Below are 27019 nucleotides of genomic sequence, written 5' to 3'. Positions count from 1 at the left end.
GTTTTTAGTCATTTATTATTTCCCATATGTGTGTGACAGTGTTAGTAGACCAACAATGAAAGGGTGGATTTCAGAAAGAAACACAAACTTAATCTGTAAAGGTTACCAAAATGTTCAGGATCCAGCATGTCATTACAGAACATGTAGATTCTGCCCAGCCTATTTTAACTGCACAGAAACATGAGCTCGGTCCCACCGCATACATGGTAAAAAGCAGACCGCAGAGTTTCGTCTTGAGCCAGCAGGCTGCTGTTTGGCTTCTGTCATTATGGGAGCAGAGCTTTGGGTGTGTCTAAGAGGCAGCCAGCCAGAAACTGGAAACCGTGGCTCAGCAGTGGAAACATCTGTCCTCATCCACTCCAGAGTGGGATCACACTGCCACCTACTGTAGACACCTGGTACAACTGCAATTTGTTCCCTTACTATGAGCCAATTTTTTTAAAATGATACATTTTCTTAGTTTAAGCTGTTGATTTGTTTTCTATGTTGTATTGGCAATCAAACCTGGGTTTATTTACATTTTACATAGTAACAGCACTCTAAGGGAATTTTTAAGATTTGGAAATGTTAACATGTCTTTTTGTCACCTGCTAAACATTAATACATTAACTAGCTGGTCACAGTCAACAAGAAAAACGTGCGTGTCTGTCTCTGTGTGTGTGTCTATGTGTGTGTGTTTTTTTGTGTGTTTTAAAAAAATACTAGTAAAGAGAGCAAAAAAGGGCATAAAGAGTTTTCATCTCATTGTTACTTAACTCTTTATTATGGTTGTTCTTTTGTACATCATACATGATTTATCTTCAGCATTTGCAAGACCGAATAAAATTGCTGCTGCACAAAACAGCCATTGCCTTTTTTGTTTTGTTTTGCTTGGTCATGTGACAATAACTAGCTACAAAGCTTCAGATCAGAAGTAAACCTGGTAGGCCAGCAAGTATCCATCGTTGTACATGTAGATCTGCTTGTTGGTGGGATTGTAGCTCAGACTAGCCACTGCTTTAGCTACCTTCTCCAGTGGTATTGCTAGTGAGTTGTCTTCTTTGCCTGTGGCTGTGTCGAAGGCGTAGAACACCTCCTCCCGGTACTCATTAACGTAACGAGTCGCGTACATCACACCGCACACCATGAAGGCGTTACTCGTTGCCTTCTTGAACAGCCTCGTTTCCCACGTCTGTGTCACGTTGAGACTCTTCACCTCGCTGTCCCAAACTAAGCGGCTGATCACGAGGTTACCATGGTTACCTAGAGTGGCATAGAGAGCCCACAGTCCTGTTTCATCTGCCTCTACATCAATATCACTATTGAGCTGGCAATCGTAGTAACAATAGGGGAACTTGTTGTTGAAACCCACATCGGTGCCTGGAAGAGTCACCCGTTTGACCTCGTTGGTCTCCAGGTCGTACCGGCAAACGTCTGCAGAGCGGTAGCAGTTATAGTACAGAGCCTTACCGTACAGCACAGCACTGGGACCCTCAATGGCGTTGGGATGGCTGTACGATGAGGCAAATGTAAAGTCCCTGTGGTTTGTTGAGGCCATGAGGTCTTCATAGGTTTGGTAAAGGCGCACAGTGTTGCCCCAGATGTAGCTGCTGAGCAGAGGTTGAACCCAGTAACTGTTCTTCTGCCCATCGCTCTCTTTCTGGGCTTGTTTTCCCCACGAACCAGAGACACAGCTCTTACCAAAAGGGCTGACTTTAGCTGTGATAGGGTCACTGATGTTGGTGATCAGACCTTTGAGACAGTGCCTGTCCTGACCTGGAAAGACAGAAAGATCAGAAGATTTCTGAAGCATATTATAAGATACAGTCAGTCATTTATCAACATCAGCTGTTAATCATCCCCTGAGGGTGTGTGTTTGCTTTGAAAAGGGGAAGGAGCTCAAATCTGATTTCAGTCACGATCAGTGAAAATAAGCTTTTATTTCTAGAGTGGCATGGCTCTGTATTGGGTTCTCTCCACCCCTCCATGCGTAGTTAGAGCCAAAAATCCAAATCTGAATTCTGTGAGGATCGGTGAAAACATATTATTTATTCCACATGTTGAAAACCCAAGGCAGGTTCAGCAGAACAACATCAAGGCTCAGCACAGAACAGAACAGGAATAACTCATGACAGATATGACAATGATTAAACTCCTAGGACCTGGTGTCCACATATGTGGACATCACATTTTGGCTTGTCTAGACCACAATACAAAATTTTACACACATACAGTAGGTGTAAACATGTTTGAAGTAGCAGTTTGGGAGAGAAATGTTTTGTTTTTCATTCAGTGCTCAGAAATCTTTTACTTTTTTTGCTTTGTTACAGAAATTTTGCTAAAAGGAGCACAATTGTTGTTTCTCATTTTGTTTTTGTACTGAGGAAAAATACTGCTGTGTTCAGACACCAAATAAAGAGTTCGGGTCTTAGGAGGTTAAATCAGATAAGGTGGAGTTGCCATGGACGTATGTGGCAAAGGGTCTTGTAGATGCTATTCATGTTAAGGTACTTTGAAAAGTACCCCATTTATTTAACAACTGGGAGCATAAAAGGACATCAGTTGACTTATCAACTTAAGTTGGCTGGTACTGCCGTCATGGGAATGCAACTCAATTTGACTGAAAAACATTATGCTTCTTTTGGAATGTGGATATAACCTGACCATCAGCTCTTAATTGTTTTCTTTTCTGCCACAGAATTTTCTAAACTCCGTTTTTCTAACTGATGAATGCACACATAAATCTTAAAAACAAAAATTGTGTTTCTCATTAGTTTCAGTTTGTTAGAGCCAAAATACAAATACACTCCTGCCATCTCATTTAAGAATCACTGTCACAAGGGATCATTGATTGCAACATATTAACTGATAACTGATTTATTCCCTTGTCTCTCTATGTCACACACACACACACACACACACACATACGTGTTTTCATGATATATCAGTACCTATGACAAAAATGTGACAAATGGGAACGTGCCTTTCTGAAGGTCCTAGAGGCATGGGAATCACAAAAAATTTGACCCATGCTTCCAGGAACACGCCCATCTGTTGAGATTTTGGCTAGGGTTAAATTTTGGTCAAACCTGAATTTACTGCTACTTATGAGGACACTGTCAGGTTTATGTGACTTATGAGTACCATAAGGTCACACACACTGATATTTCATGTTTAGGTGAATTGTGAAGCCCATGGATACACACATAATTTTCAAGTATACATGACTTATAAGGACCAGGTAAGGGTAGGGTCTGTATTTTCAGCTTGGCTCCTTTTGAGATTACAATATAATAGGCATGGATGCACAATAGTAATGCTCACCAGTCGGGTAACTTCTGACAGAAATATCAGACATTCATGTGTTAATACAACACAGTAAATCTGAGCTGTATAGAGACTTAAAAAGAGACATAGCTCAAAATGTGGTCAGTCTACTTTTTAAGTCTTAATATTGTATTGCATTAATTTTGCAGTGAATGTTTATGTGAATAAAAACATGGAACATTTTCTGCCTTTCTTATTTTTTAATTACAAAATGCACCCATAATAAACAGATTTATGGGTATAAACAATGCAATGCAGAGACCTGTAATACTGAAATAACTGTGAGTGACCTGCAATACTGAAATAACTGAGAGTAACAAACTATCTCCCTTGAGTATTAACTTATGATGGCAAAAACCAGGAGAAAGGACTGAGTAACTTAGTCATTACTAACCCAACAGACAAAGTCAAAAATTTAAAAAAAATAAAAATGAAAATCAAGTTAATTTTAACTGATGCAGCATTCCTGAACCTGCATTTTGTAATTTTATTTATTCATCTTTCTTTTCAATGCTACGATCCTGTTGTGGATGTAATACTTTATGGCAACCCAGTCTCTGTCTTTCAGAGCTGCCGGCTCTGCTTGGATGCAGGAGTCACATTCCTTTTTGCCAGGTACTTTGCAGCTTGTTATGAAATGAAGTAAGTGCCGCTCAACAGCCTTTACTTCATCATCTGTCCACTTGCACCTTGCCTTCCCAGCTGTCATAAATGGAAACAAAAAATATATATCTTAATGCGAATGTAAGATAAGAGAGAAAATATTCTAGTTTCTAATGTGAATACAAAATGTTCTTAAACCTTGCTTTCTACTGGAGCACTTTAAAGGAGCAATAAGCACAATTCATCATACTTAGGTTGAAGGAATTAAAAATGGCTATGTGAATAATTAGAGGTGTAATTTCATCTGGAGTACAGCATGAAGTCACAATCCCTCTCTCTGTGTTGATCTCCAGCCATAGACTTTGGTTTGGTTTACAGGCAGTGCAAAACAGCACACCTAGCAGTGAAAAGATATTGCTTAATGCTCCTTCAAGGATGCTTGGGATGAACCATTTGAAGTGCTGTGTTCTGCTGGGAATCAAAGAAGATGAAACGGATTATGATAAAAGCTCTTAATAGTGTCATGCCTGAAAAGAATAAACATGTCCATTGATAACAAGTATATTCACTTAAAACATTTTGTATATGGGTACCTTTACCCTTTCCTGGTGCAGTGTTGCTGATGTTTTTGCTGTCCAGGGTGGTTGAGGCAGAAGCGCCCTCCATATTGTCCAGGGTGGTTGAGGCAGAAGTGCCCTCCATATTGTCCAGGGTGGTTGAGGCAGAAGCGCCCTCCATATTGTCCAGGGTGGTTGAGGCAGAAGCGCCCTCCATATTGTCCAGGGTGGTTGAGGCAGAAGCGCCCTCCATATTGTCCAGGGTGGTTGAGGCAGAAGCGCCCTCCATATTGTCCAGGGAAGCTGAGTAAAGTGTGTGGCTTTGGTTCCCAGAATTCTTGGTCCTTGAGCCTTTGAAAAGTAACAGTGAAATATGAGAATTAATGCATTTTTTGTTTGCATTGTAGGCAAAGTCAGCATTGGGCAGTGTGTAATTTTACATTTGATATGAATATTTTACATGTGAACATAATCTACTAATAATACTCATCAATACTCAGGCATCTCCCTAGAAACACATTACTTGCATGCACTACCTCTCAACTTGTGTGCCTAATCTCACAGAAGTGGACCTCCTAATCCTTATATTTAATATTTGCCTTTGTATTGCTTATTTATGCATTTTGCCAGACTTCAATGTATCCAGATCTTTTAGTACCATATTAATGAATGGTGTCTACCATTCTGTCTAATTTATATACTGCTGTCCCTTAAGCCCATCTAACATGACATGAACCTATTAACTGTCTCCAGTCTCATAACTTAAAGATATTATCACACACTGGGCAAGTCAAGATACCTTTGTGTTGTTGAGGGTCAGTGATGGTTTCTCCACTGGAATCATCATCACTTGTAACTGCTTCATCTTGTTGGGGAAAAATAATCAAGACAAAATATTTATATTAGAATCTGCTGAACATTCACAAATGTTATATTCAAAGATAACTATGTTTCAAAAAAAAAAAGAAAGAAAAAGAATTCACCATCAGGATTGATCACGATGTCATCCAGCCCTTTCCCCTGCAGGTCAGACAGTTTTCCTTTCTCCATTGCAATCAACAGTTTGCTGACTTTTGCAAGCTGCAGGGTACTCTCTGGAAGCCGGTAGAATTCTCGATGGACACGGATGTCGTGTCCGAGAAAGGTGGCAAGTTGATCCATTTCATTTTCTTTTAGATTTAGTACTGTGGACAAAGTGGCAACTTGTTTCCGCAATCTTGTTGAGGTAAGGGCCTCTGGGTACTTTGCACCACATTTATTTGCATACTTGCGAAAGCAGTCAGAGCCTCTGTAATGGGAAAGGACACCTGGGCGTGCAAACAAGTACACATTCTCTGTGTGGACTTGACACTCACTTCTGGCTTTTGCGAGGAGCTCCATTGCAGTGATCATGTCAGGTGTGAGAAGCACAGGTACCATTCTTGATCTTTTACCACGAATCTCAACTCTGTCAAAGTGCTTTGCAAGTTTCCTTTCAAACTCAGTTAGGCCGATCATAATGTCAGGATTCAACTCTGTGCGATTCCGGGATGTAAAAACCTGGAGCTCCATTTTTGAAACTTCTCCTTGCCTTTTTCTGTTAAATAGCACTACCTGCGTCAAAGTCACTTGAGCAAGATTTCCGAAGGTTGTGCTGTTGGGTTTTTCCTCAAGGTCCTTCATGTACATTGCGGACTTAGTAGCAAGAAACTTATGCAGCAGTGACACATCCTGTGTAAATGGCAAAATCTGTGGTTTATTCCATTTGGCTTGTTGAAGTGTGCCCAATGCAGCAGCTGAAATGGACTCTGACCACTTTTTTTCATACAGAGTGGCAAACTGCTTGGCTGACTCTGCAACATCATAGCGATTTGCAATGATGGCTTTACACTGCACAATGCTTGCAAATTTAGCCAAACTGTGTCCCAATTTCAAAGCCAAGGATGGGGTTTTATATGAGTTGCTCTCCTGCTCATAACCAGCAACAGCTCTGACTGCTTGTATGACATGGGGAAAGTTAGTAGGCATAACAAGGTCTTCTGTGCTCTTCAAAGGTGTCATAGCTCTGGCGGTTATCAATAACCTTGCGATCTCTCTCATTTTTTGGCGTATGTAATCATTCCTTTTCTCATTTGGTTTTCTGCCATTGTACAGTGACTCACCAAGGCTAAGAATGTCTCTTTCACTCGTTACTACAAAGGAAATGTCATCCTGATTCATTTCACAAGCAATCTTCCATACAGCTTCATGAACTTGATCAGGTTTCGGTAATTGCAGATGCATCCGTCTTTGCCCAGAGGGAGCTTCCTCATTAAACCTCTGAGGGCACCTTCTCACATGCCTCCAAAGGCAATTTCTTGCATATAGTCCTTGACAAAATTTACAATGACGGTAGTCCTCAGATCCTGTTGCAGTAGTGGGTCTTCGACAAGCAACCATTTCTCCAGCACCAGAAGTTGCCACAGTAGCATTATGGTTAAAGTTTCCCCTCTTCTTAATAGAGCGCAACAAATCTCTTCTTTTGCAGGATCTTTTATCATAACTGAAGGCGCTTGCAACTTCCGGCACATTACCGTGGGCAGATTCAAGGTGTCTTGCCAATTTAGCAATGGCCTTTTTACAATATAGACAGTATTGCTTCTTGTTGTACTTGCTTTGTCTTTCCGTGTTTGGCAAAGGTAGGACTTTTATGGAGCTGTTTTTAGGTGATGTGACCCCTGATGAATCAAAACTGCGGCTTGTTACCGAAGTACTGTGACTGCTACTTCTCAGTGACAAACTAAATGTTGTAGGTTTCTCTGAACTGGTGATCTTCCCACTGTGTCCTGAAGCCGTCTCCAATGCCATGTCATTTAACGTATTTTGGGGAACCACAGATTCTGTGATTTTCATGTCCACACTATGGAGACTTGTGTCAGAGGAACTGCCACATGAATCTGGGAAATAGTCTTTATCTTCATAATCCGTACAATCTGAGAATTCATCAGTAGAGATCTGAACGAAAATGGAGAAAAAGCATCTTTGTATTTATTAATAGCTAGAATGTCATTCCCCCTCCAGTAGCAGAACATTCTGCAATCCATGACTTGATGAAAATGCATTCATGTAGTAAATATGCATAATTACATAGCATAAACAATTTGAATGAAGAAGAAAAAGGCAGCTGGCTTACCTGCTCTGAGGTAGCTGTCTGGTGAAAGGTGAGAACTCGAGATTTTTGTCTGGCCTTACATGAAACGTAACAAATTCAATGTTTGTAATTATAATTCATTTGAAAACTAACTCAAAATTATTATGCAATTCAGTATACTGTAAAAAACATTGCTAGTAGGTTAAGAAATGAAAAACAATGCATTGTAACTTAATAGTGAGAATGATTTAACATACATATCACACACTTTGTGTCATGTCATTTTGACATAAAATCTTGGGTGAAAATTCATTTGTGAACCCTGTCAATCATTAATTATATTTGCTGAGATGAAAGGCTGCATTGAGTTCACATATATGTCACAGATACATTAGTGAACATTATTGACAGGAGGATCTGACTTCCTTATGCCAGATTCTATAGAAACTTAACACAGTACAGTTCTGCTACCCAACAATATGAGGACAGTGTAACACACACACACTAGAGTTGTTGGTCCAACCATATGAGGACGTATTCTGAAACACACTCATGTTCTTCACAGCTTGAAACAATATGAGGACATGACGACTGAACACATGTAGAGTTCATGTTCCTGACTTCCAACTTGTCCTGCTGTTGTCAATAAAAGCTCTAAACCCAACACTGATGTAAAGCCATCTATTTCCCCAGAAATCCAATCATGTAAACTGATCAGCTTCAGGTTAAATGGACAAAAACATGCGTAAAAGGACAAAAATATTAAATTTAATTGGAATAAAGACCAAATTGATGCTTTAAAGGGAAAGTTTGGACTAACAACTGGTATAGCCAATTTCCTTCTCCTAATGCTAATGTTGATTTTGGGAAACTTTCACTCAAACTGATTGTTTTAATACAATCAAAGTGCATTTCATTTATGCACTAGGCCCAACTGACTCATATACTTGATTCCAAATACAAAAATTTATGCGTAACCTGTTGGAGGAATGAAGTGGATTTGTCACTCACTTCTTGGTCTGTAGGAGGTTGGGACAGGGTCTCAACACTTGGTGTCTGCAACAAAAGACAACAATATAATGTCAGAAACATTCTGTACTACAAATGCTGACTAGCTCATTAACTACAGATCATACTTGTTTCAGTGAACATTATTACAGAAGGATCTGACTTCCTTATGCCAGATTCTATAGAAACTTAACACAGTACAGTTCTGCTACCCAACAATATGAGGACAGTGTAACACACACACACTAGAGTTGTTGGTCCAACCATATGAGGACGTATTCTGAAACACACTCATGTTCTTCACAGCTTGAAACAATATGAGGACATGACGACTGAACACATGTAGAGTTCATGTTCCTGACTTCTAACTTGTCCTGCTGTTGGCAATAAAAGCTCTAAACCCAACACTGATGTAAAGCCATCTATTTCCCCAGAAATCCAATCATGTAAACTGATCAGCTTCAGGTTAAATGGACAAAAACATGCGTAAAAGGACAAAAATATTAAATTTAATTGGAATAAAGACCAAATTGATGCTTTAAAGGGAAAGTTTGGACTAACAACTGGTATAGCCAATTTCCTTCTCCTAATGCTAATGTTGATTTTGGGAAACTTTCACTCAAACTGATTGTTTTAATACAATCAAAGTGCATTTCATTTATGCACTAGGCCCAACTGACTCATATACTTGATTCCAAATACAAAAATTTATGCGTAACCTGTTGGAGGAATGAAGTGGATTTGTCACTCACTTCTTGGTCTGTAGGAGGTTGGGACAGGGTCTCAACACTTGGTGTCTGCAACAAAAGACAACAATATAATGTCAGAAACATTCTGTACTACAAATGCTGACTAGCTCATTAACTACAGATCATACTTGTTTCAGTGAACATTATTACAGAAGGATCTGACTTCCTTATGCCAGATTCTATAGAAACTTAACACAGTACAGTTCTGCTACCCAACAATATGAGGACAGTGTAACACACACACACTAGAGTTGTTGGTCCAACCATATGAGGACGTATTCTGAAACACACTCATGTTCTTCACAGCTTGAAACAATATGAGGACATGACGACTGAACACATGTAGAGTTCATGTTCCTGACTTCTAACTTGTCCTGCTGTTGGCAATAAAAGCTCTAAACCCAACACTGATGTAAAGCCATCTATTTCCCCAGAAATCCAATCATGTAAACTGATCAGCTTCAGGTTAAATGGACAAAAACATGCGTAAAAGGACAAAAATATTAAATTTAATTGGAATAAAGACCAAATTGATGCTTTAAAGGGAAAGTTTGGACTAACAACTGGTATAGCCAATTTCCTTCTCCTAATGCTAATGTTGATTTTGGGAAACTTTCACTCAAACTGATTGTTTTAATACAATCAAAGTGCATTTCATTTATGCACTAGGCCCAACTGACTCATATACTTGATTCCAAATACAAAAATTTATGCGTAACCTGTTGGAGGAATGAAGTGGATTTGTCACTCACTTCTTGGTCTGTAGGAGGTTGGGACAGGGTCTCAACACTTGGTGTCTGCAACAAAAGACAACAATATAATGTCAGAAACATTCTGTACTACAAATGCTGACTAGCTCATTAACTACAGATCATACTTGTTTCAGTGAACATTATTACAGAAGGATCTGACTTCCTTATGCCAGATTCTATAGAAACTTAACACAGTACAGTTCTGCTACCCAACAATATGAGGACAGTGTAACACACACACACTAGAGTTGTTGGTCCAACCATATGAGGACGTATTCTGAAACACACTCATGTTCTTCACAGCTTGAAACAATATGAGGACATGACGACTGAACACATGTAGAGTTCATGTTCCTGACTTCTAACTTGTCCTGCTGTTGTCAATAAAAGCTCTAAACCCAACACTGATGTAAAGCCATCTATTTCCCCAGAAATCCAATCATGTAAACTGATCAGCTTCAGGTTAAATGGACAAAAACATGCGTAAAAGGACAAAAATATTAAATTTAATTGGAATAAAGACCAAATTGATGCTTTAAAGGGAAAGTTTGGACTAACAACTGGTATAGCCAATTTCCTTCTCCTAATGCTAATGTTGATTTTGGGAAACTTTCACTCAAACTGATTGTTTTAATACAATCAAAGTGCATTTCATTTATGCACTAGGCCCAACTGACTCATATACTTGATTCCAAATACAAAAATTTATGCGTAACCTGTTGGAGGAATGAAGTGGATTTGTCACTCACTTCTTGGTCTGTAGGAGGTTGGGACAGGGTCTCAACACTTGGTGTCTGCAACAAAAGACAACAATATAATGTCAGAAACATTCTGTACTACAAATGCTGACTAGCTCATTAACTACAGATCATACTTGTTTCAGTGAACATTATTACAGAAGGATCTGACTTCCTTATGCCAGATTCTATAGAAACTTAACACAGTACAGTTCTGCTACCCAACAATATGAGGACAGTGTAACACACACACACTAGAGTTGTTGGTCCAACCATATGAGGACGTATTCTGAAACACACTCATGTTCTTCACAGCTTGAAACAATATGAGGACATGACGACTGAACACATGTAGAGTTCATGTTCCTGACTTCTAACTTGTCCTGCTGTTGTCAATAAAAGCTCTAAACCCAACACTGATGTAAAGCCATCTATTTCCCCAGAAATCCAATCATGTAAACTGATCAGCTTCAGGTTAAATGGACAAAAACATGCGTAAAAGGACAAAAATATTAAATTTAATTGGAATAAAGACCAAATTGATGCTTTAAAGGGAAAGTTTGGACTAACAACTGGTATAGCCAATTTCCTTCTCCTAATGCTAATGTTGATTTTGGGAAACTTTCACTCAAACTGATTGTTTTAATACAATCAAAGTGCATTTCATTTATGCACTAGGCCCAACTGACTCATATACTTGATTCCAAATACAAAAATTTATGCGTAACCTGTTGGAGGAATGAAGTGGATTTGTCACTCACTTCTTGGTCTGTAGGAGGTTGGGACAGGGTCTCAACACTTGGTGTCTGCAACAAAAGACAACAATATAATGTCAGAAACATTCTGTACTACAAATGCTGACTAGCTCATTAACTACAGATCATACTTGTTTCAGTGAACATTATTACAGAAGGATCTGACTTCCTTATGCCAGATTCTATAGAAACTTAACACAGTACAGTTCTGCTACCCAACAATATGAGGACAGTGTAACACACACACACTAGAGTTGTTGGTCCAACCATATGAGGACGTATTCTGAAACACACTCATGTTCTTCACAGCTTGAAACAATATGAGGACATGACGACTGAACACATGTAGAGTTCATGTTCCTGACTTCTAACTTGTCCTGCTGTTGTCAATAAAAGCTCTAAACCCAACACTGATGTAAAGCCATCTATTTCCCCAGAAATCCAATCATGTAAACTGATCAGCTTCAGGTTAAATGGACAAAAACATGCGTAAAAGGACAAAAATATTAAATTTAATTGGAATAAAGACCAAATTGATGCTTTAAAGGGAAAGTTTGGACTAACAACTGGTATAGCCAATTTCCTTCTCCTAATGCTAATGTTGATTTTGGGAAACTTTCACTCAAACTGATTGTTTTAATACAATCAAAGTGCATTTCATTTATGCACTAGGCCCAACTGACTCATATACTTGATTCCAAATACAAAAATTTATGCGTAACCTGTTGGAGGAATGAAGTGGATTTGTCACTCACTTCTTGGTCTGTAGGAGGTTGGGACAGGGTCTCAACACTTGGTGTCTGCAACAAAAGACAACAATATAATGTCAGAAACATTCTGTACTACAAATGCTGACTAGCTCATTAACTACAGATCATACTTGTTTCAGTGAACATTATTACAGAAGGATCTGACTTCCTTATGCCAGATTCTATAGAAACTTAACACAGTACAGTTCTGCTACCCAACAATATGAGGACAGTGTAACACACACACACTAGAGTTGTTGGTCCAACCATATGAGGACGTATTCTGAAACACACTCATGTTCTTCACAGCTTGAAACAATATGAGGACATGACGACTGAACACATGTAGAGTTCATGTTCCTGACTTCTAACTTGTCCTGCTGTTGTCAATAAAAGCTCTAAACCCAACACTGATGTAAAGCCATCTATTTCCCCAGAAATCCAATCATGTAAACTGATCAGCTTCAGGTTAAATGGACAAAAACATGTGTAAAAGGACAAAAATATTAAATTTAATTGGAATAAAGACCAAATTGATGCTTTAAAACCCTCGCAGGGTTTAAGTCAAAATAGGGACCCTTTGGATTTTTGATTCTCAATATATCAATCATTTTAAAGACTAGTTGCATGAAACTTGGCCATGAGGTGCATTTTAGGATTATTTTTAAAATTCAATGATCCCCTCTATGGTGTGGTATATAGCAAAGGAGATTCACATAAGTGTTACCTCCTGTGTTCCTCGTACCATTTTGGGTCCCATTGACTCCCATTATAATCACATATTTTCGATATACTGTAATCCTGACATGTGATGATGCCTTTCTCGTGAATACCTAATGGATCTAAGCCTCAGCCTTCAAAATAAAGGAAAAATAGGTTTTGGATCAAATGAGCAAAATATTAGGTACAGCACCACCATAGACATTTTCAGTGGTTTTGAATGCAGGACATGGTTATCTTACTATGCAAAATACATGACAATAAAACAGCTCACCACCATAAAATAGTCTTGATGTAGTGGAACTGATATAACAGAGTGGTGTGAATGTGATTGAGAATATATTTATACTGTGTGTCGGTCGCAAACAAAACAGCCTATAGAGCCGCCTTCTTGAAGTGAACAACGGCAGCCTGCTCCGTTTTTTGTTTTTTTTCCCTTCTCTGAACCTCTGTCAGTGTTATGTTGCTCCACTTTGCACACACTGGCTCTGAGCAAGTGAGTGGAGGGGTGCAAAAGCAGCCACGTGTTTGCAGAGCAGAGGGGGGAGGGGTGCAAAAACAGCCACCTGTTTGCAGAGCAGAGGGGGGAGGGGCAGTTGTTACTCTCTCAGTGGCAAGTCAGCAGAGCTGGGGGAGAGACAGAGAGAGATCCTTTTCTATCTTCTTGGATTCAAGTGCACATTTGAAGTCTGTGAGAATAGTTTGCAGCCTTGTCTTGCGAGTCATTTCTGCACAGACGCGCGCACGGACAACACAAAGCGCACGGTCAATTTCGGGGAGGCTCTTGCTGAGAAAGAGCAGCAGTGCTCATCGTGCAAACAGCACATTATTATCGTAACTGCTGCAAAGATATATATATTCTGAAACACACTCATGTTCTTCACAGCTTGAAACAATATGAGGACATGACGACTGAACACATGTAGAGTTCATGTTCCTGACTTCTAACTTGTCCTGCTGTTGGCAATAAAAGCTCTAAACCCAACACTGATGTAAAGCCATCTATTTCCCCAGAAATCCAATCATGTAAACTGATCAGCTTCAGGTTAAATGGACAAAAACATCTGTAAAAGGACAAAAATATCAAATTTTGTCAATAAAACCCTGCACTGATCTACTCTGGTCTTCATAACTAGAATAATATCTATCTTTTCATCTACTAATATTTAACATTCCCTGTACTGCACAATCTATGAAGAGGATTTACTTACCAGAGCTCGCCATGGCCACATAGATTCTCCATAGTCATAGGTGATTTCACTCTCCGCTTGGATATTTTCAATAGCAAACAAGCAGAGATGAGGTTTATCCTGGACTGCCAGCTGTTTCATCTTGCAGTTTGGGTACTTGTGGTCATCATTAACCAGCCGGCCAAGTGAGTCGTCTTCACGGGAGGCATCAATGCTAAAAGTGAAGAAAAGAACATATGTTTTGTTCACTAAAAACATAATGTTGTAAAGAACAACTGATATTGTATATGCCTTTACTTACCACCATGTGCTATTTTTCCATTTAAAATCAAATAGGAAAGCAGTTTGCTTTTCTGTGTACTTTTTCTGCCGCTTGTCCCGTTCATGTTCTGAGATAAGCTCCCCACGGTACTCGACCACAAAGGATCCCTTTTCAATTGGTTCAGAGGCAAATACACCACGTCCTAATACAAGATGTTCAATAAGTAGCGTTAAGTAATACAATCCAAATCAGGTTTACTGCAGCTGATCAGCCACTGACAAAACATATGCAGAACAAACAATCACAAAATGTTTTAATTGTGAGGGGAACATCTAGATCAGGGGTGCCCAATCCCGGTCCTCGAGAGCTACTGTCCTGCAGCTTTTAGATGCATCCTTGTTCCCACACACCTGAATCAAATGAATGGCTTGTTATCAGGCCTTTGCCAAACATGATGGCATGCTGAAGAGATCAAACCATTTGATTCAGGTGTGTGGGAACAAGGATGCATCTAAAAGCTGCAGGACGGTAGCTCTCGAGGACCGGGATTGGGCACCCCTGATCTAGATGCTTATGTTCAGGGCTGCAACAAATGAGTTGATACAATAAATAAATGCTAATAATAAAAAAAACAATTATTAAAATAGTTGGCAACAAATTTCAAATACATGAAAATATAAAACATTTTTTAATCTAGATGATAGATAGATAGCTAGCTAGCTTTGGGAGGTTCCCTCAGGGAAACTGAAGCAATTGTTATATATTTGTCACGGTCCGGGGCAGCGGCCGTGTGGAGAGTGGAAGGAGGACCCAAAACGCAGCACTTATTCAGGTGTGAGGGTGATTTATTGATAATATCAAACACAAAGTGGAGATGGCAAACAGAACTAAGGACGAAACTAAACTGGGATAAACTACACAGAGGAGTGGGAAACCTGAACATGAAGGGAGAACAGCAGGGAGAGCACGCAGAGGATTACACCAGGTATGAACACAGACGACGCGACGAGGAACAGAGGCAAACACACACTATAAATACACAGAGAGACACTGGGAAGTCACACACAGGTGGGAGACACAGCTGGACCTGATTAACCTGATGAGACAGGGGAACACTAACACCAGGGACCAACAGAGGGAGCACAAACCCAGAACCCAGTGTCTAAAATCCCAAACACAAACCATCCCAAAACAGCCATGAATAATAATGAAAGTAATAACAATAAAGAACATAAACACAAAGTCACCGAGTCATGGTCGCAGGGCCATGACAATATTATTAAATATTATAATAAACATTAGTTGCAGCTCTGGTAATATTCATGCAGTAGCCATAAGGAACAACATATAACATACCTTTATAGTCATTGATCCATTGGGCCTTTAAACAAGTCTTGTCACTTCCAGATAAAATAAAGTGAGCAGCCTCTGCTTCAGGACGAAGTCTGAGTCTTCTTTTTGACATGTTCTTCACTCTCAATCTGCTCAACCTGTACACATCTTCATGAGAAAATGACGAAAAGTCAGCAAGACAAAACCAACCAGTACTTTCTTTACATGGTATTTTAAATAGTATTTTTCTGCCTTAAATCACAATGCATTTGCTAATCAGACTAATATACCAGTGCAAACACTTTGCAAATGTAATGTGACATTAAATTACCTTCACGAATAATTTTAACATGCCAATACACGGACAAATACTGTAAACTGTGCACTTTACTACCATTACTGAAACACTAATGTCATTGATTTGTGCTAAACAGGAAAACATTAATATTATCATTTAAATCCCAGAAAACATATCTTGAAATAAAATGCGTGTTGCAGTAGCCTACACTTAAAAAGAGCTTAGACTGACTGTCTCTGCAGTTGCAGATGCAGAGAGGGCCGCAGGCCCTTTAACTCCAGTGGAAATTTAAAAACAATTAAATTTAACTTCTAATATCTGTTGCTGAAGATAAAGCTAAAGTATATTTATTACCATTTATCATCATGCACCATTTTAACTTTATTCAAATCGATTGTGTGTTGTTTCCATTCCATTTAGCTAACATTAATTAGCTTGTTAAACATACAACTTTACCTCGAAGCGTGCGTGAAATCATGGATATCAAAGGTAAATACATACGTCAAGATAAATCTCTCCTGAGTGCTGAAGGTCCCGGATGTGCCGTTCACGCAGAGCTCCGGCGAGTTTGTATCTTGCCGTGACCAGCAGCTCTTTGGTTGACGCTTTCGAACAATCAGATGCATCTTTACTCACTTCTTGACCAATCAGAGACGTCGTTCTATGCTCCACTGACGAAATGCTGCATCCTCTCACCAGCCACGGTCTCTCCTCGTCCATTTAACAACAAAAACACAGCAACACGTGCTGTATTTGAGGTAGGAACACTTGAGAACTGTCACAATGTTTTGCAAACTGCTGTTACAGTTAATTTCGTTCCGTTAATTTGTTTGGTTCCTATTCTTAAGTAACACTTAATACACATGTGGTTAGCTTGCTGGTCTAGTTTAAGTTAGCATGGGCATGCTGTTCACTGATAGAGTAAGGCCAAAATTGTCCTGATATTGTCAGTGTGTTATCATAAACATGTCCTAATTCGTCATGAAAAGAAGAGCAGCACCCCTAGACCCCCAAGTGAAAATACAGATAATAGATAAGCAATTTAAGAAAATAAGTATAATGTATATAATAAATGATTTTACTGTCACTTTCCTGGGTCTGTTGACCCAGCGTTTTAAGTTTTAGTTTGTTTGGATGTCGATGTTTGTTTATAAGTTCTTTAGGTTTGCTAAGTTCATTTGTTTATTAGATTACCCTTGTGATGTCTGTTTTATTGGGAAAGTCCTTGTCCTATATGCAATGAGTCTAGTTTTGTTTCCCCTTGTCCCAGCTGTTCCTCATCCCCTCATTATCTCTCTGTGTACTTACAGTGGCTTGCAAAAGTATTCGTCCCTCTTTTCCACATTTTGTCACATTACTGCCACAAACACAAATTGTCATGGTCCTGGGTCGGTGACCTAGCGCTTTTAGTTTATTATCATTTTCTAGTTTATTATTATGATGATGATTATTATTATTGTTTGAGTTCTATGTCTTATATTTGGTCTGCCTCTGAGTCTGTGTCTCTGTCTATGGTGTCACCCCGTCTGTTTGTGAATCTGTCTGTTTAGTTCTGTGTCTTGTTTGGTTCCCCGTGTCTGAGTTTCCTGTTTTATTGTGAAGGTCTCTGTCTGATGTGAGTGTGTTCACTTTACGTTTCCCCTGTCCCGTCAGCTCTGATTCCTCCCAGCCGTATTGCCCTCCTGTCTCTCATCCCCTGATTACTGGTGTGTGTATTTAAGCCCTGTGTGTTCTCCTTCCTGTTGCCGGTTTGTCTGTGTTCCTCCGTGTCAGTCTGTGTTACTCGGTGTCCTGCTGGTCGTCGTCTCGGCCTCGGCCTCTCAGCCCTTTGTCGTATGCTCCCAGGTCTGTTATTTTAGTTCTTCCCAGTTTAGGTGTCTTCAGTTATTTGTCATGCCCCACTGCTTGTTTGCCACTACACCTTGTAAATAAACCTCACTAGCATTTTCATCCACTGCTTGCATCTCGGGTCCTCCTTCCTCCACACCACACGGCTCGCCTTCCCAGCCGTGACACAAATCAATTTTAATGGAATCCAATTGCAGCAAAAGGTGGTTCTACAAAGTATTGACTCAGGGGGCTGAATAATTGCGCACACCCCACTTTTCAGTTATTTATTTGTAAAAAATGTTTGGAATCATGTATGATTTTCGTTCCACTTCTCACGTGTACACCACTTTGTGTTGGTCTTTCACGTGGAATTCCAATAAAATTGATTCATGTTTGTGGCTGTAATGTGACAAAATGTGGGAAAGTTAAAGGGGGCCGAATACTTTTGCAAGCCACTGTAAGTCCTGTCCTAATTTGTTCAGTGTCAGGTCATCTGTTGTCTTTGGTGCCACGTTTCCATGTTCCAGGTATCTTTGTATCCATGTCAGGTTTCATGGTTTTTTTGTTGTTTTTTTTTTAATAAAAAATATTTTCCCCAGGTTAGGTTATTGTTTATCTTCACCTCTGCCTTCTGTTTTGTAATCTTTTAATTAAATTAAATTTTATTTATATAGCGCCAAATCACAACAACAATCGCCTGAAGGCGCTTTATATTGTACAGTAGATTGCACAATAATAGATACAGAGGAAAAACCCAACAATCATAGGACCACCTATGAGCAAGCGCTTTGGCGACAGTGGGAAGGAAAAACTCCCTTTTAACAGGAAGAAACCTCTGGCAGAACCAGGCTCAGGGAGCGGCGGGCATCTGCTGTGACTAGTTGGGGTGAGAAAAGGAAGACAGGACAAAGACATGCTGTGGATTAATAACAAGTATGATTCAGTGCAGAGAGGTCTATTAACACACAGTGAGTGAGAAAGGTGACTGGAAAGGAAAAAACTCAGTGCTCCATGGGAATCCCCTGGCAGCCTACATCTACTGCAGCACAACTAAGGGAGGATCCAGGGTCATCTGATCCAGCCCTAACTATATGCTTTAGCAAAAAGGAAAGTTTGAAGCCTAATCTTAAAAGTAGAGATTAATAAACGGCTTGCTTTCTGTTAATATTCAAATTTTCTTTCACGTTCCTTTGTGTCTGCATTTTGGTTCCACTCCTCAAATTCATACATATGTCTAACCGTTTTTCCCCACTCGGCGACACACCCGTCGGGGGTCAAACTCTGGTAATTCTGTTCTCAGACATGTGAAGCTAGAGACACCGGCAACCATAGTCAATTGTCTTCCAGGGGCCAGAGCAGGCGACATTGAAGGAAATTTAAAACTGCTGGCTAAGGGTAAACGTAAATTCAGTAAAATCATAATTCACGTCGGCAGTAATGACACCCGGTTACGCCAATCGGAGGTCACTAAAATCAATATTGAATCGGTGTGTAACTTTGCCAAAACAATGTCGGACTCTGTAGTTTTCTCTGGTCCCCTCCCCAATCAGACCAGGAGTGACATGTTTAGCCGCATGTTCTCCTTAAATTGCTGGCTGTCTGAGTGGTGTCCCAGAAACGATGTGGGCTTCATAGATAATTGGCAAACCTTCTGAAGGAAACCTGGTCTTGTAAGGAGAGACGGCATCCATCCCACTTTGGATGGAGCAGCTCTCATTTCTAGAAATATGGACAAATTAATTAAACCCCCCATAATATGACTATCCAGAGTTGGGACCAGGAAGCAGAGTTGCAGTCTTACACGCCTCTCTGCAGCTTCTCTTCTCCTGTTACACCCCCCCCCCCCCCCCCCCCCAAAAAAAAACATCTCCTTTGAGACTGTGTCAGCTCCCAAACAGACGAAAAACAAAATAAAAACCAGCAACAAACAACTTAAACATAAACAATTACAAAGAAAGAACAATCGATTTGCCTTACAGAAACCTGGTTGTAGCAGGATGATTATGTTAGTTTAAATGAATCAACACCCCCGAGTCATTCTAACTACCAGAAACCTCGAAGCACAGGCCGAGGGGGCGGTGTGGCAGCAATTTTTCACACCAGCCTATTAATTAATGAAAGACCAAGACAGACTTTTAATTCATTTGAAAGCCTGATGCTTAACATTGTCCACCCCAGCTGAAAAATTTTAGAAACCAGTCTTACTTGTTATCATCTATTGTCCACCTGGGCCTTACACAGAGTTTCTCTCTGATTTCTCAGACTTTTTATCTGATTTAGTGCTCAGCTCAAATAAAATAATTATTGTGGGTGATTTTAACATCCATGTAGATGCTAAGAATGACAGCCTCAACATGGCATTTAATCTGTTATTAGACTCAATTGGCTTCTCTCAAAATGTAAAAGAACCCACCCACCACTTTAATCACACTCTAGATCTTGTTTTTAACATATGGCATAGAAACTGAACATTTAACAGTGTTTCCTGAAAACCCTCTCCTGTCTGATCATTTCCTGATAACATTTACATTTACAATAATTGATTACACAGCAGTGGAGAGTAGACTTTATCACAGATGTCTTTCTGAAAGCGCTGTAACTATGTTTAAGAATGTAATCCACCCACTGTTATCATCTTCAATGACCTGTACCAACACAGAGCAGAGCAGCTATCTGAACGCTACCCCAACAGAGGTCAATTATCTTGTTAATAATAATTTTACCTCCTCACTACATATGACTCTGGATACTGTAGCTCCTGTGAAAACTAAGGTTTCAGATCAGAAGTACCTGACTCTGTGGTATAATTCTCAAACACGTAGCCTAAAGCAGATGACTCGTAAGCTGGAGAGGAAATGGCGTGTCACAAATTTAGAGGATCATCATAATTGGAGAAATATTTTGCTGATTTATAAGAAAGCCCCCCCAAAGCCAGAACATCTTACTATTCATCACTGATTGAAGAAAATAAGAACAACCCCAGGTTTCTCTTCAGCACTGTAGCCAGGCTGACAAACAATCAGAGCACTTTTGAGCCAACCATCGTTAACTAGTAATGACTTCATGAACTTCTTCACAAATAAAATTCTTATCATTAGAGAAAAAATTACCAATAATCATCCCACAGATGTAATATTATCTACAGCTACTTTTAGTACCGTTGATGTTAAGTTACTCTTTTTCTCCAATTGATCTTTCTGAGTTAACTTCTATAATTATTTCCTCCAAACCTCCGTGTCTTTTAGACCCCATTCCTACAAAACTGCTCAAAGAAGTCCTGCCATTAATTAATGCTTCAATCTTAAATATGATCAACCTATCTCTAATAATCGGCTATGTACCACAGGCCTTCAAGCTGGCTGTAGTTAAACCTTTACTCAAAAAGCCATCTCTAGACCCAGCAGTCTTAGCTAATTATAGGCCAATCTCCAACCTTCCTTTCATATCAAAAATCCTTGAAAGAGTAGTTGTCAAACAGCTAACAGATCATCTGCAGAGGAATGGTTTATTTGAAGAGTTTCAGTCAGGTTTCAGAGCTTATCACAGCACAGAAACAGCTTTAGTGAAGGTTACAAATGATCTTCTTATGGCCTCTGACAGTGGACTCATCTCTGTGCTTGTCCTGCTAGGCCTTAGTGCAGCGTTCGATACTGTTGACCATAATATCCTATTAGAGCGATTAGAGCATGCTGTAGGTATTACAGGTACTGCACTCCAGTGGTTTGTATCATATCTATCTAATAGACTACAATTTGTTCATGTAAATGGAGAGTCCTCTTCACCCACTAAGGTCAATTATGGAGTTCCACAGGGTTCAGTGCTAGGACCAATTCTGTTTACATTATACATGCTTCCCCTAGGCAGTATCATTAGAAGACATAGCATACATTTACACTGCTATGCAGATGACACGCAGCTCTGTCCATGAAGCCAGATAACACACACCAATTAGTTAAAGTGCAGGAATGTCTTAAAGACATAAAGACCTGGATGGCCGCTAACTTTCTGCTTCTTAATTCAGATCAAACTGAGGTTATTGTACTCGGCCCTGAAAATCTTAGAAATATGGTATCTAAGCAGATTCTTACCCTGGATGGCATTACCTTGGCCTCCAGTTATACTGTGAGGAACCTTGGAGTCATTTTTGACCAAGACATGTCCTTCAATGCACATATTAAACAAATATGTAAGCCTGCTTTCTTTCATTTGTGCAACATCTCTAAAGTTAGAAATATCCTGTCTCTTAGTGACGCTGAAAAACTAGTTCATGCATTTATTACTTCCAGGCTGGACTACTGTAATTCATTATTATCAGAATGTCCTAAAAACTCCCTGAAAAGCCTTCAGCTAATCCAAAATGCTGCAGCAAGAGTACTGACAGGGACTAGAAAGAGAGAGCAGATTTCTCCTGTTTTGGCTTCCCTTCATTGGCTTCCTGTTAAATCCAGAATTAAATTCAAAATTCTACTCCTCACATACAAGGTCTTAAATAACTAGGCCCCATCTTATCTTAATGACCTTGTAGTACCATATCACCCTATTAGAGCACTTCGCTCTCACTCTGCAGGCCTACTTGTTGTTCCTAGAGTATTTAAAAGTAGAATGGGAGGCAGAGCCTTCAGTTTTCAGGCCCCTTTTCTGTGGAACCAGCTTCCAGTTTGGATTTGGGAGACAGACACTATCTCTACTTTCAAGATTAGGCTTAAAACGTTCCTTTTAGCTGAAGCATATAGTTAGGGCTCGACCAGGTGACCATGAATCCTCCCTTAGTTATGCTGCAATAGACGTAGGCAGCCGGGGATTCCCATGATGCATTGAGTTTTTCCTTTCCAGTCACCTTTATAACTCAGTATGTGTTAATAGACCTCTCTGCATTGAATCATATCTGTTATTAACCTCTGTCTCTCTTCCACAGCATGTCTTTCATCCTGTTTTCCTTCTCTCACCCCAACCAGTCGCAACAGATGGCCGCCCCTCCCTGAGCCTGGTTCTGCCAGAGGTTTCTTCCTGTTAAAAGGGAGTTTTTCCTTTCCACTGTTGCCAAAGCGCTTGCTCATAGGGGGTCATACAGTATGATTGTTGGGTTTTTCTCTATACCTATGAAGCGCCTTGAGGCGACTTTTTTTGTGATTTGGTGCTATATAAATAAAATTGAATTGAAATTGAATTGTACTTCTGTATACTGTGACATTTACAGTTGCTTAGTTAATTAAGTGACTTAATTACTCACTTTTATTTACTAATTGAATTACTAAATGAAGCTGGAATTGTGCATTCTGCAGTTTTTAATAGTGTGTTATTAGTTTTTAAAGAAACAATATGCATTTTATACCATATTGTAAAAAGTATAAGGTAAGTTGAATTTAAAATATAATTAATAAAGTGTTGACTTTTTTCATCAATTCTTGTAGATACACAGAGTCGAGACTGAGCCTGATGATCATACTGAATCAGATGACAGCGGCAGGAATCTCCAAGTTCAACTGCGGATTGCAGATGCAATTATATTAATTCAGATTAATATAAACTCTTCAAGGGTCAAAATCTGCACACACATCATTCTGCATAGTGAAGGTCAGACAATTTGTGCATTGATCTTGAGAAGTAAGACTCATTAATTAATAGTAATATAATTAGACAAATGTTGAAACTTTATATTTCGATACATTTTGTCAACAACAAAAGAAACCAAGCTGTGCAGGCACTGATAACTGAACCTAAAGACCTTCATTTTTGTCAAGATTTGCCTGATTTAACTGTTGTTACCCTTGTTTAGAGTTCACCTTAATATGTATAAAAATGTGAAAAGATTTTGATGTGTGTTAGAATGATTGTTTAATTGGCAAGGTTTGAACGAACAATTTTCAGAAGCCTCAAAATTCATCTGTTACTATTCCACGAATGTTTCAAATAAATTTCACCTCCATTTCAACATTGAATACGACTGTGGACATAAGAGCTAAAAGGTGCTGTCCACGCATGTGTCCGCTAAGCCCCAGAAGGGTATAACCTGGGTCAAATGTGTTATTGTGTCTGACACACCTACAATATGAGGACTCGCAGAGTGACGTCACTGAAAGTGTGTTTAAAGTGTGTTAAGTTCCAAAACTGGCCAGTAGGCGGTGAAACTGAAAGTGAGCAAAAACGCTAAACACACTTAAACACACTTTTTCATAAAATTGTGATGTTTCAGGACTTCCGAGATTTTTGGTTTGGGAGCATGTTGGGAGCCTCTAGAACACTTTAGAAGGCTCAGAAAAATGAGGACCTCAAAAATGTCCTCATTTTTCTGAGCGTCCTCATTTTGTGAGTGTGTTATCATAAAATTGTCCTAAGATGTCATGAAAACAAGTACACACACACACACACACACACACACACACACACACACACACATACCTCTGAAGTCTTTGGGGATTGACTTGCAGGTCTCCAACTTATTCTTTAGGTAGCGCAGTTTCTCCTTCACAGTCTTCATGTTAAGCGTGTCTATTGTTTGCATCTTGTTTACATGTTTATGTAGTTTCTCAGCCTTTCAAAGACAGATATAATATTATTCTATTTATAATTATGTTACATCACAACAGTTCACTTGTGACCTGACATAGTATAACATCAACTTATTTCTTTCTGTTGTATTTTGCTGCCATTTGCTATTTTAGCTCTACCTCTTTGGAGAGTTTCTGTGTCTCGGAGTTGTTAAGCTGGCTGTGGACCACATCGATGTCCACCTGTAACTGGCTGAGCACCTGGCCCAGCTGGTGCAGGGACAGTTCTGTATACAGGCCCTGGGAGTGCAGGTAGTTGTAGGGCTCCAGCCGGACTGTAAATTTGGTAAACTGATCCTGGATCAGAGGAAGACGTTGGCTGGAGAACGTCAGCTGCAAGAAATGCAGACAAAAAAAATCTTTGTTCAAAGACATGGCTTTTTTTTCCATAGGAACAATGTAAAAATAAACCCAAATTTTAAAAAGTTATTGTTTCGAGGGGAAAGAAAAAGTGGTTGGAGAAATGATATAAAAAATAAAGTAACTTTGATAAACTGTTCATCTTTAAATATTGAAACATTGATTGATTGATTCATCATCATCATCATTTATTTATTTAAAAACACACCTGGTATACCAAAGTGCTGTACAATACTAATATGCACATAGCAATAAAATAAAAATAAAAAAAACAAATTGATTAATTGATTATACCCATACTCAGTATTCATTATGGTAATAATAATTAATGAATTATTAAATAATGTTTTATTGATTATTGATTGATTGCTTTTTAATTGTATTACAGTTTTTTTTATAATACAATGTTAGTTCCTGAGAGCTTACTTCAGTACAATAAAGCATATAGATGAGTTCTTACCTCTTCTTGTAGGTTATTCAGAGATTCTTCACAGGTGTGAACTTCCTCCAACACGTACTTAAACTTCTGAGCAGGGAACAGCCACATGGTGGAGTTTAGCTGGCACACACATGCATTTGCCTTCTTGTAGCCCGACACTTGCTGACTCTGGCTGTCAGCCTGATTTTGCAAATAGGAGCATAAATTCTTAAGACTTATATACATGGTAAACAAACAATAACAGAACAATACTACATATAATACTGTGTGACTTACTGTGGATGACAGCAGGAGCAATAGAAGCAGCTGCAGCATTTTTAGAGAAACTGAGATGGACCAACACTGACACACGGTCTTCTTCTGTTTTCTTTAGAAAAACTCACTCACAACAAACACAGAATTTGCCGGTATGCTTCCTGTCACTGATGAGTTGCTCCACAGCCTTAAAACCACTTGGACAAATGACACAACTAAGAACATCAAACTGGTGGTTTGTAAGACCCCGCCCACTTTCTTTATGCATTGTTAGTTTATTGGCTCTCATTTTCACTTTTTTGTTCTAGAGGAGTATTGCATTTTTTTAAAATGTTGTTGTTTATTTCTCATTTATTTATCTATTTTTAACTATGTAAAGCAAGTCTAATGAACTGCTCACTGATTTTAAAGCTAAATTCACATGAAAAAAAAAACTATATCCAATAGCAATTGAGTTTTTATCATATGTTAGTATGAAAATCAGATTCCTGAAAAAGCTGCTTGCAGAAGAAAATGATTCAAACAATTTACCTTGTAGTGTTGACGTTTGTAGTCATTAGCTGTTTTATGGTCAACATTTTTTTATGATTAATAAATAAAGTTAAGCTTTAAAAAATGGGCATCTGCAGAGAGGTATTACTTTGTATTGGTAGATGTTAAAGCTTATGTTTGTAAATAAAGTGATATATATATATATGTATATATATATGTATACATACACATACACACACACATCTCACAATACAGAGCTTAGAATGCACAGTAAGGATGTAGTATTATTGCATTATCCAGCTCTGAAACATCACCAGCAGATTGTAGATGGCTGTAGCTTGTAATTACAACAGGTTTAGACTGCTATCGATAAACAAAATATAATAAAGAAACATCTAAGACATGTATTTATCAACATAATTTTAAAAAAAAACTTTTGAAATAGACGGTACCAATTATTTTGAGTCACCTTTTTCACTAACTATGTATTTATACACCTCTCTGTATTTAATTATTAGTTATTATTGATATCTGGCTCTCCACAGCGTTTCTTCGTCCTGTCTTCCTCCCCTAACCCAAGCCGGTCACGGCAGAGGCCTCCCCTCCCCACCATGAGAATGGTTCTGCTGGAGGTTTCTTCCTGTTAAAAGGGAGTTTTTGTTCCCATCGTTGCCAAAGCTGGACTGTGTGCACTAGGCAGGAATGGAGGACCCAATGTGCAGACACCAGGTGGTAAAAAGTGCACTCAAAACAGTTTTATTGCTCAACACGAACGTAACTAAACTGAAAAGAAAGGGAGATCATGACACAGACCAAGGAAAACCTAAGGCTTCAATACACAGAGGGATAACGAAGGAATGACACACAAGAGGAGAGCACAGCTGGGAGTCATCAGACATAACGAGACCGAGGGGGAGCAAACCTGAAAACATTAACATGGGACACAGACTGTCAACGTAAAACAGGAA

At 39.2% G+C, this 27019-nt stretch overlaps 3 protein-coding genes across 6 annotated transcripts; all 3 read right to left on the bottom strand.

The window, feature by feature from the left end:
• Positions 1–727: 727 nt before the first annotated feature.
• On the bottom strand, positions 728–27019 carry LOC113027339 (olfactomedin-like). Of its 2 annotated transcripts, XM_026176957.2 has the most exons (5): positions 25581–27019; positions 25326–25484; positions 24626–24838; positions 24357–24489; positions 728–1755 (listed from the first exon to the last, which is right to left on the bottom strand). In XM_026176957.2, the coding sequence occupies exons 1-5, from the start codon at positions 25617–25619 to the stop codon at positions 908–910; spliced, it is 1392 nt and encodes a 463-aa protein (XP_026032742.2). In that variant the 5' UTR covers positions 25620–27019; the 3' UTR covers positions 728–907. The 2 variants fall into 2 exon arrangements, with proteins under 2 accessions (XP_026032742.2, XP_080160174.1); XM_080304048.1 differs by having other exon boundaries at positions 25326–27019.
• On the bottom strand, positions 3070–6343 carry LOC145429918 (uncharacterized). Of its 3 annotated transcripts, none has more exons than XR_013910257.1 (4): positions 5450–6343; positions 5266–5331; positions 4108–4817; positions 3070–4008 (listed from the first exon to the last, which is right to left on the bottom strand). XR_013910257.1 is itself a non-coding variant. In XM_080304049.1 (4 exons), exons 1-4 carry the CDS (start codon positions 6132–6134, stop codon positions 3794–3796), a joined length of 1281 nt encoding a protein of 426 aa, XP_080160175.1. In that variant the 5' UTR covers positions 6135–6343; the 3' UTR covers positions 3070–3793. The 3 variants fall into 3 exon arrangements, 2 of the variants coding, with proteins under 2 accessions (XP_080160175.1, XP_080160176.1); XM_080304049.1 differs by having other exon boundaries at positions 4503–4817; XM_080304050.1 differs by having other exon boundaries at positions 4509–4817.
• On the bottom strand, positions 6157–16725 carry LOC113008466 (uncharacterized). Its single transcript, XM_080304019.1, has 13 exons — positions 16629–16725; positions 15854–15997; positions 14537–14699; positions 14257–14449; positions 12332–12376; positions 11583–11627; positions 10801–10878; positions 10085–10129; positions 9336–9380; positions 8587–8631; positions 7618–7671; positions 6230–7439; positions 6157–6176 (listed from the first exon to the last, which is right to left on the bottom strand). The coding sequence occupies exons 2-13, from the start codon at positions 15960–15962 to the stop codon at positions 6157–6159; spliced, it is 2052 nt and encodes a 683-aa protein (XP_080160145.1). The 5' UTR covers positions 15963–15997; positions 16629–16725.

This window comes from Astatotilapia calliptera, chromosome 7, assembly GCF_964374335.1.
Source record: "Astatotilapia calliptera chromosome 7, fAstCal68.1, whole genome shotgun sequence".
In the NCBI taxonomy this organism is placed as follows: Eukaryota; Metazoa; Chordata; class Actinopteri; order Cichliformes; family Cichlidae; genus Astatotilapia; species Astatotilapia calliptera.
Note: the sequence above shows the minus strand (reverse complement) of the source record. Positions and strands in the feature narration are given on the sequence as shown.

Excerpts from the sequence above, each read along its gene's own strand:
- LOC113008466 (XM_080304019.1), bottom strand. The coding sequence starts at position 15,962 with ATGTCAAAAAGAAGACTCAGACTTCGTCCTGAAGCAGAGGCTGCTCAC. Across the intron at positions 11,628-12,331 it reads AACCTCCTACAGACCAAGAA|ACACCAAGTGTTGAGACCCT; the intron begins GTGAGTGACAAA and ends CTTTTGTTGCAG. Across the intron at positions 10,879-11,582 it reads AACCTCCTACAGACCAAGAA|ACACCAAGTGTTGAGACCCT; the intron begins GTGAGTGACAAA and ends CTTTTGTTGCAG.
- LOC145429918 (XM_080304049.1), bottom strand. The coding sequence starts at position 6,134 with ATGTACATGAAGGACCTTGAGGAAAAACCCAACAGCACAACCTTCGGA. Across the intron at positions 4,818-5,265 it reads TGACCCTCAACAACACAAAG|GCTCAAGGACCAAGAATTCT; the intron begins GTATCTTGACTT and ends TACTTTTCAAAG. Across the intron at positions 4,009-4,502 it reads TGCACCAGGAAAGGGTAAAG|CTGGGAAGGCAAGGTGCAAG; the intron begins GTACCCATATAC and ends CATTTATGACAG.
- LOC113027339 (XM_080304048.1), bottom strand. The coding sequence starts at position 25,619 with ATGCTGCAGCTGCTTCTATTGCTCCTGCTGTCATCCACAGTAAGTCAC. Across the intron at positions 24,490-24,625 it reads CACAGAAACTCTCCAAAGAG|GCTGAGAAACTACATAAACA; the intron begins GTAGAGCTAAAA and ends TGTCTTTGAAAG. Across the intron at positions 1,756-24,356 it reads AATCCCCAAAGACTTCAGAG|GTCAGGACAGGCACTGTCTC; the intron begins GTATGTGTGTGT and ends CTGTCTTTCCAG.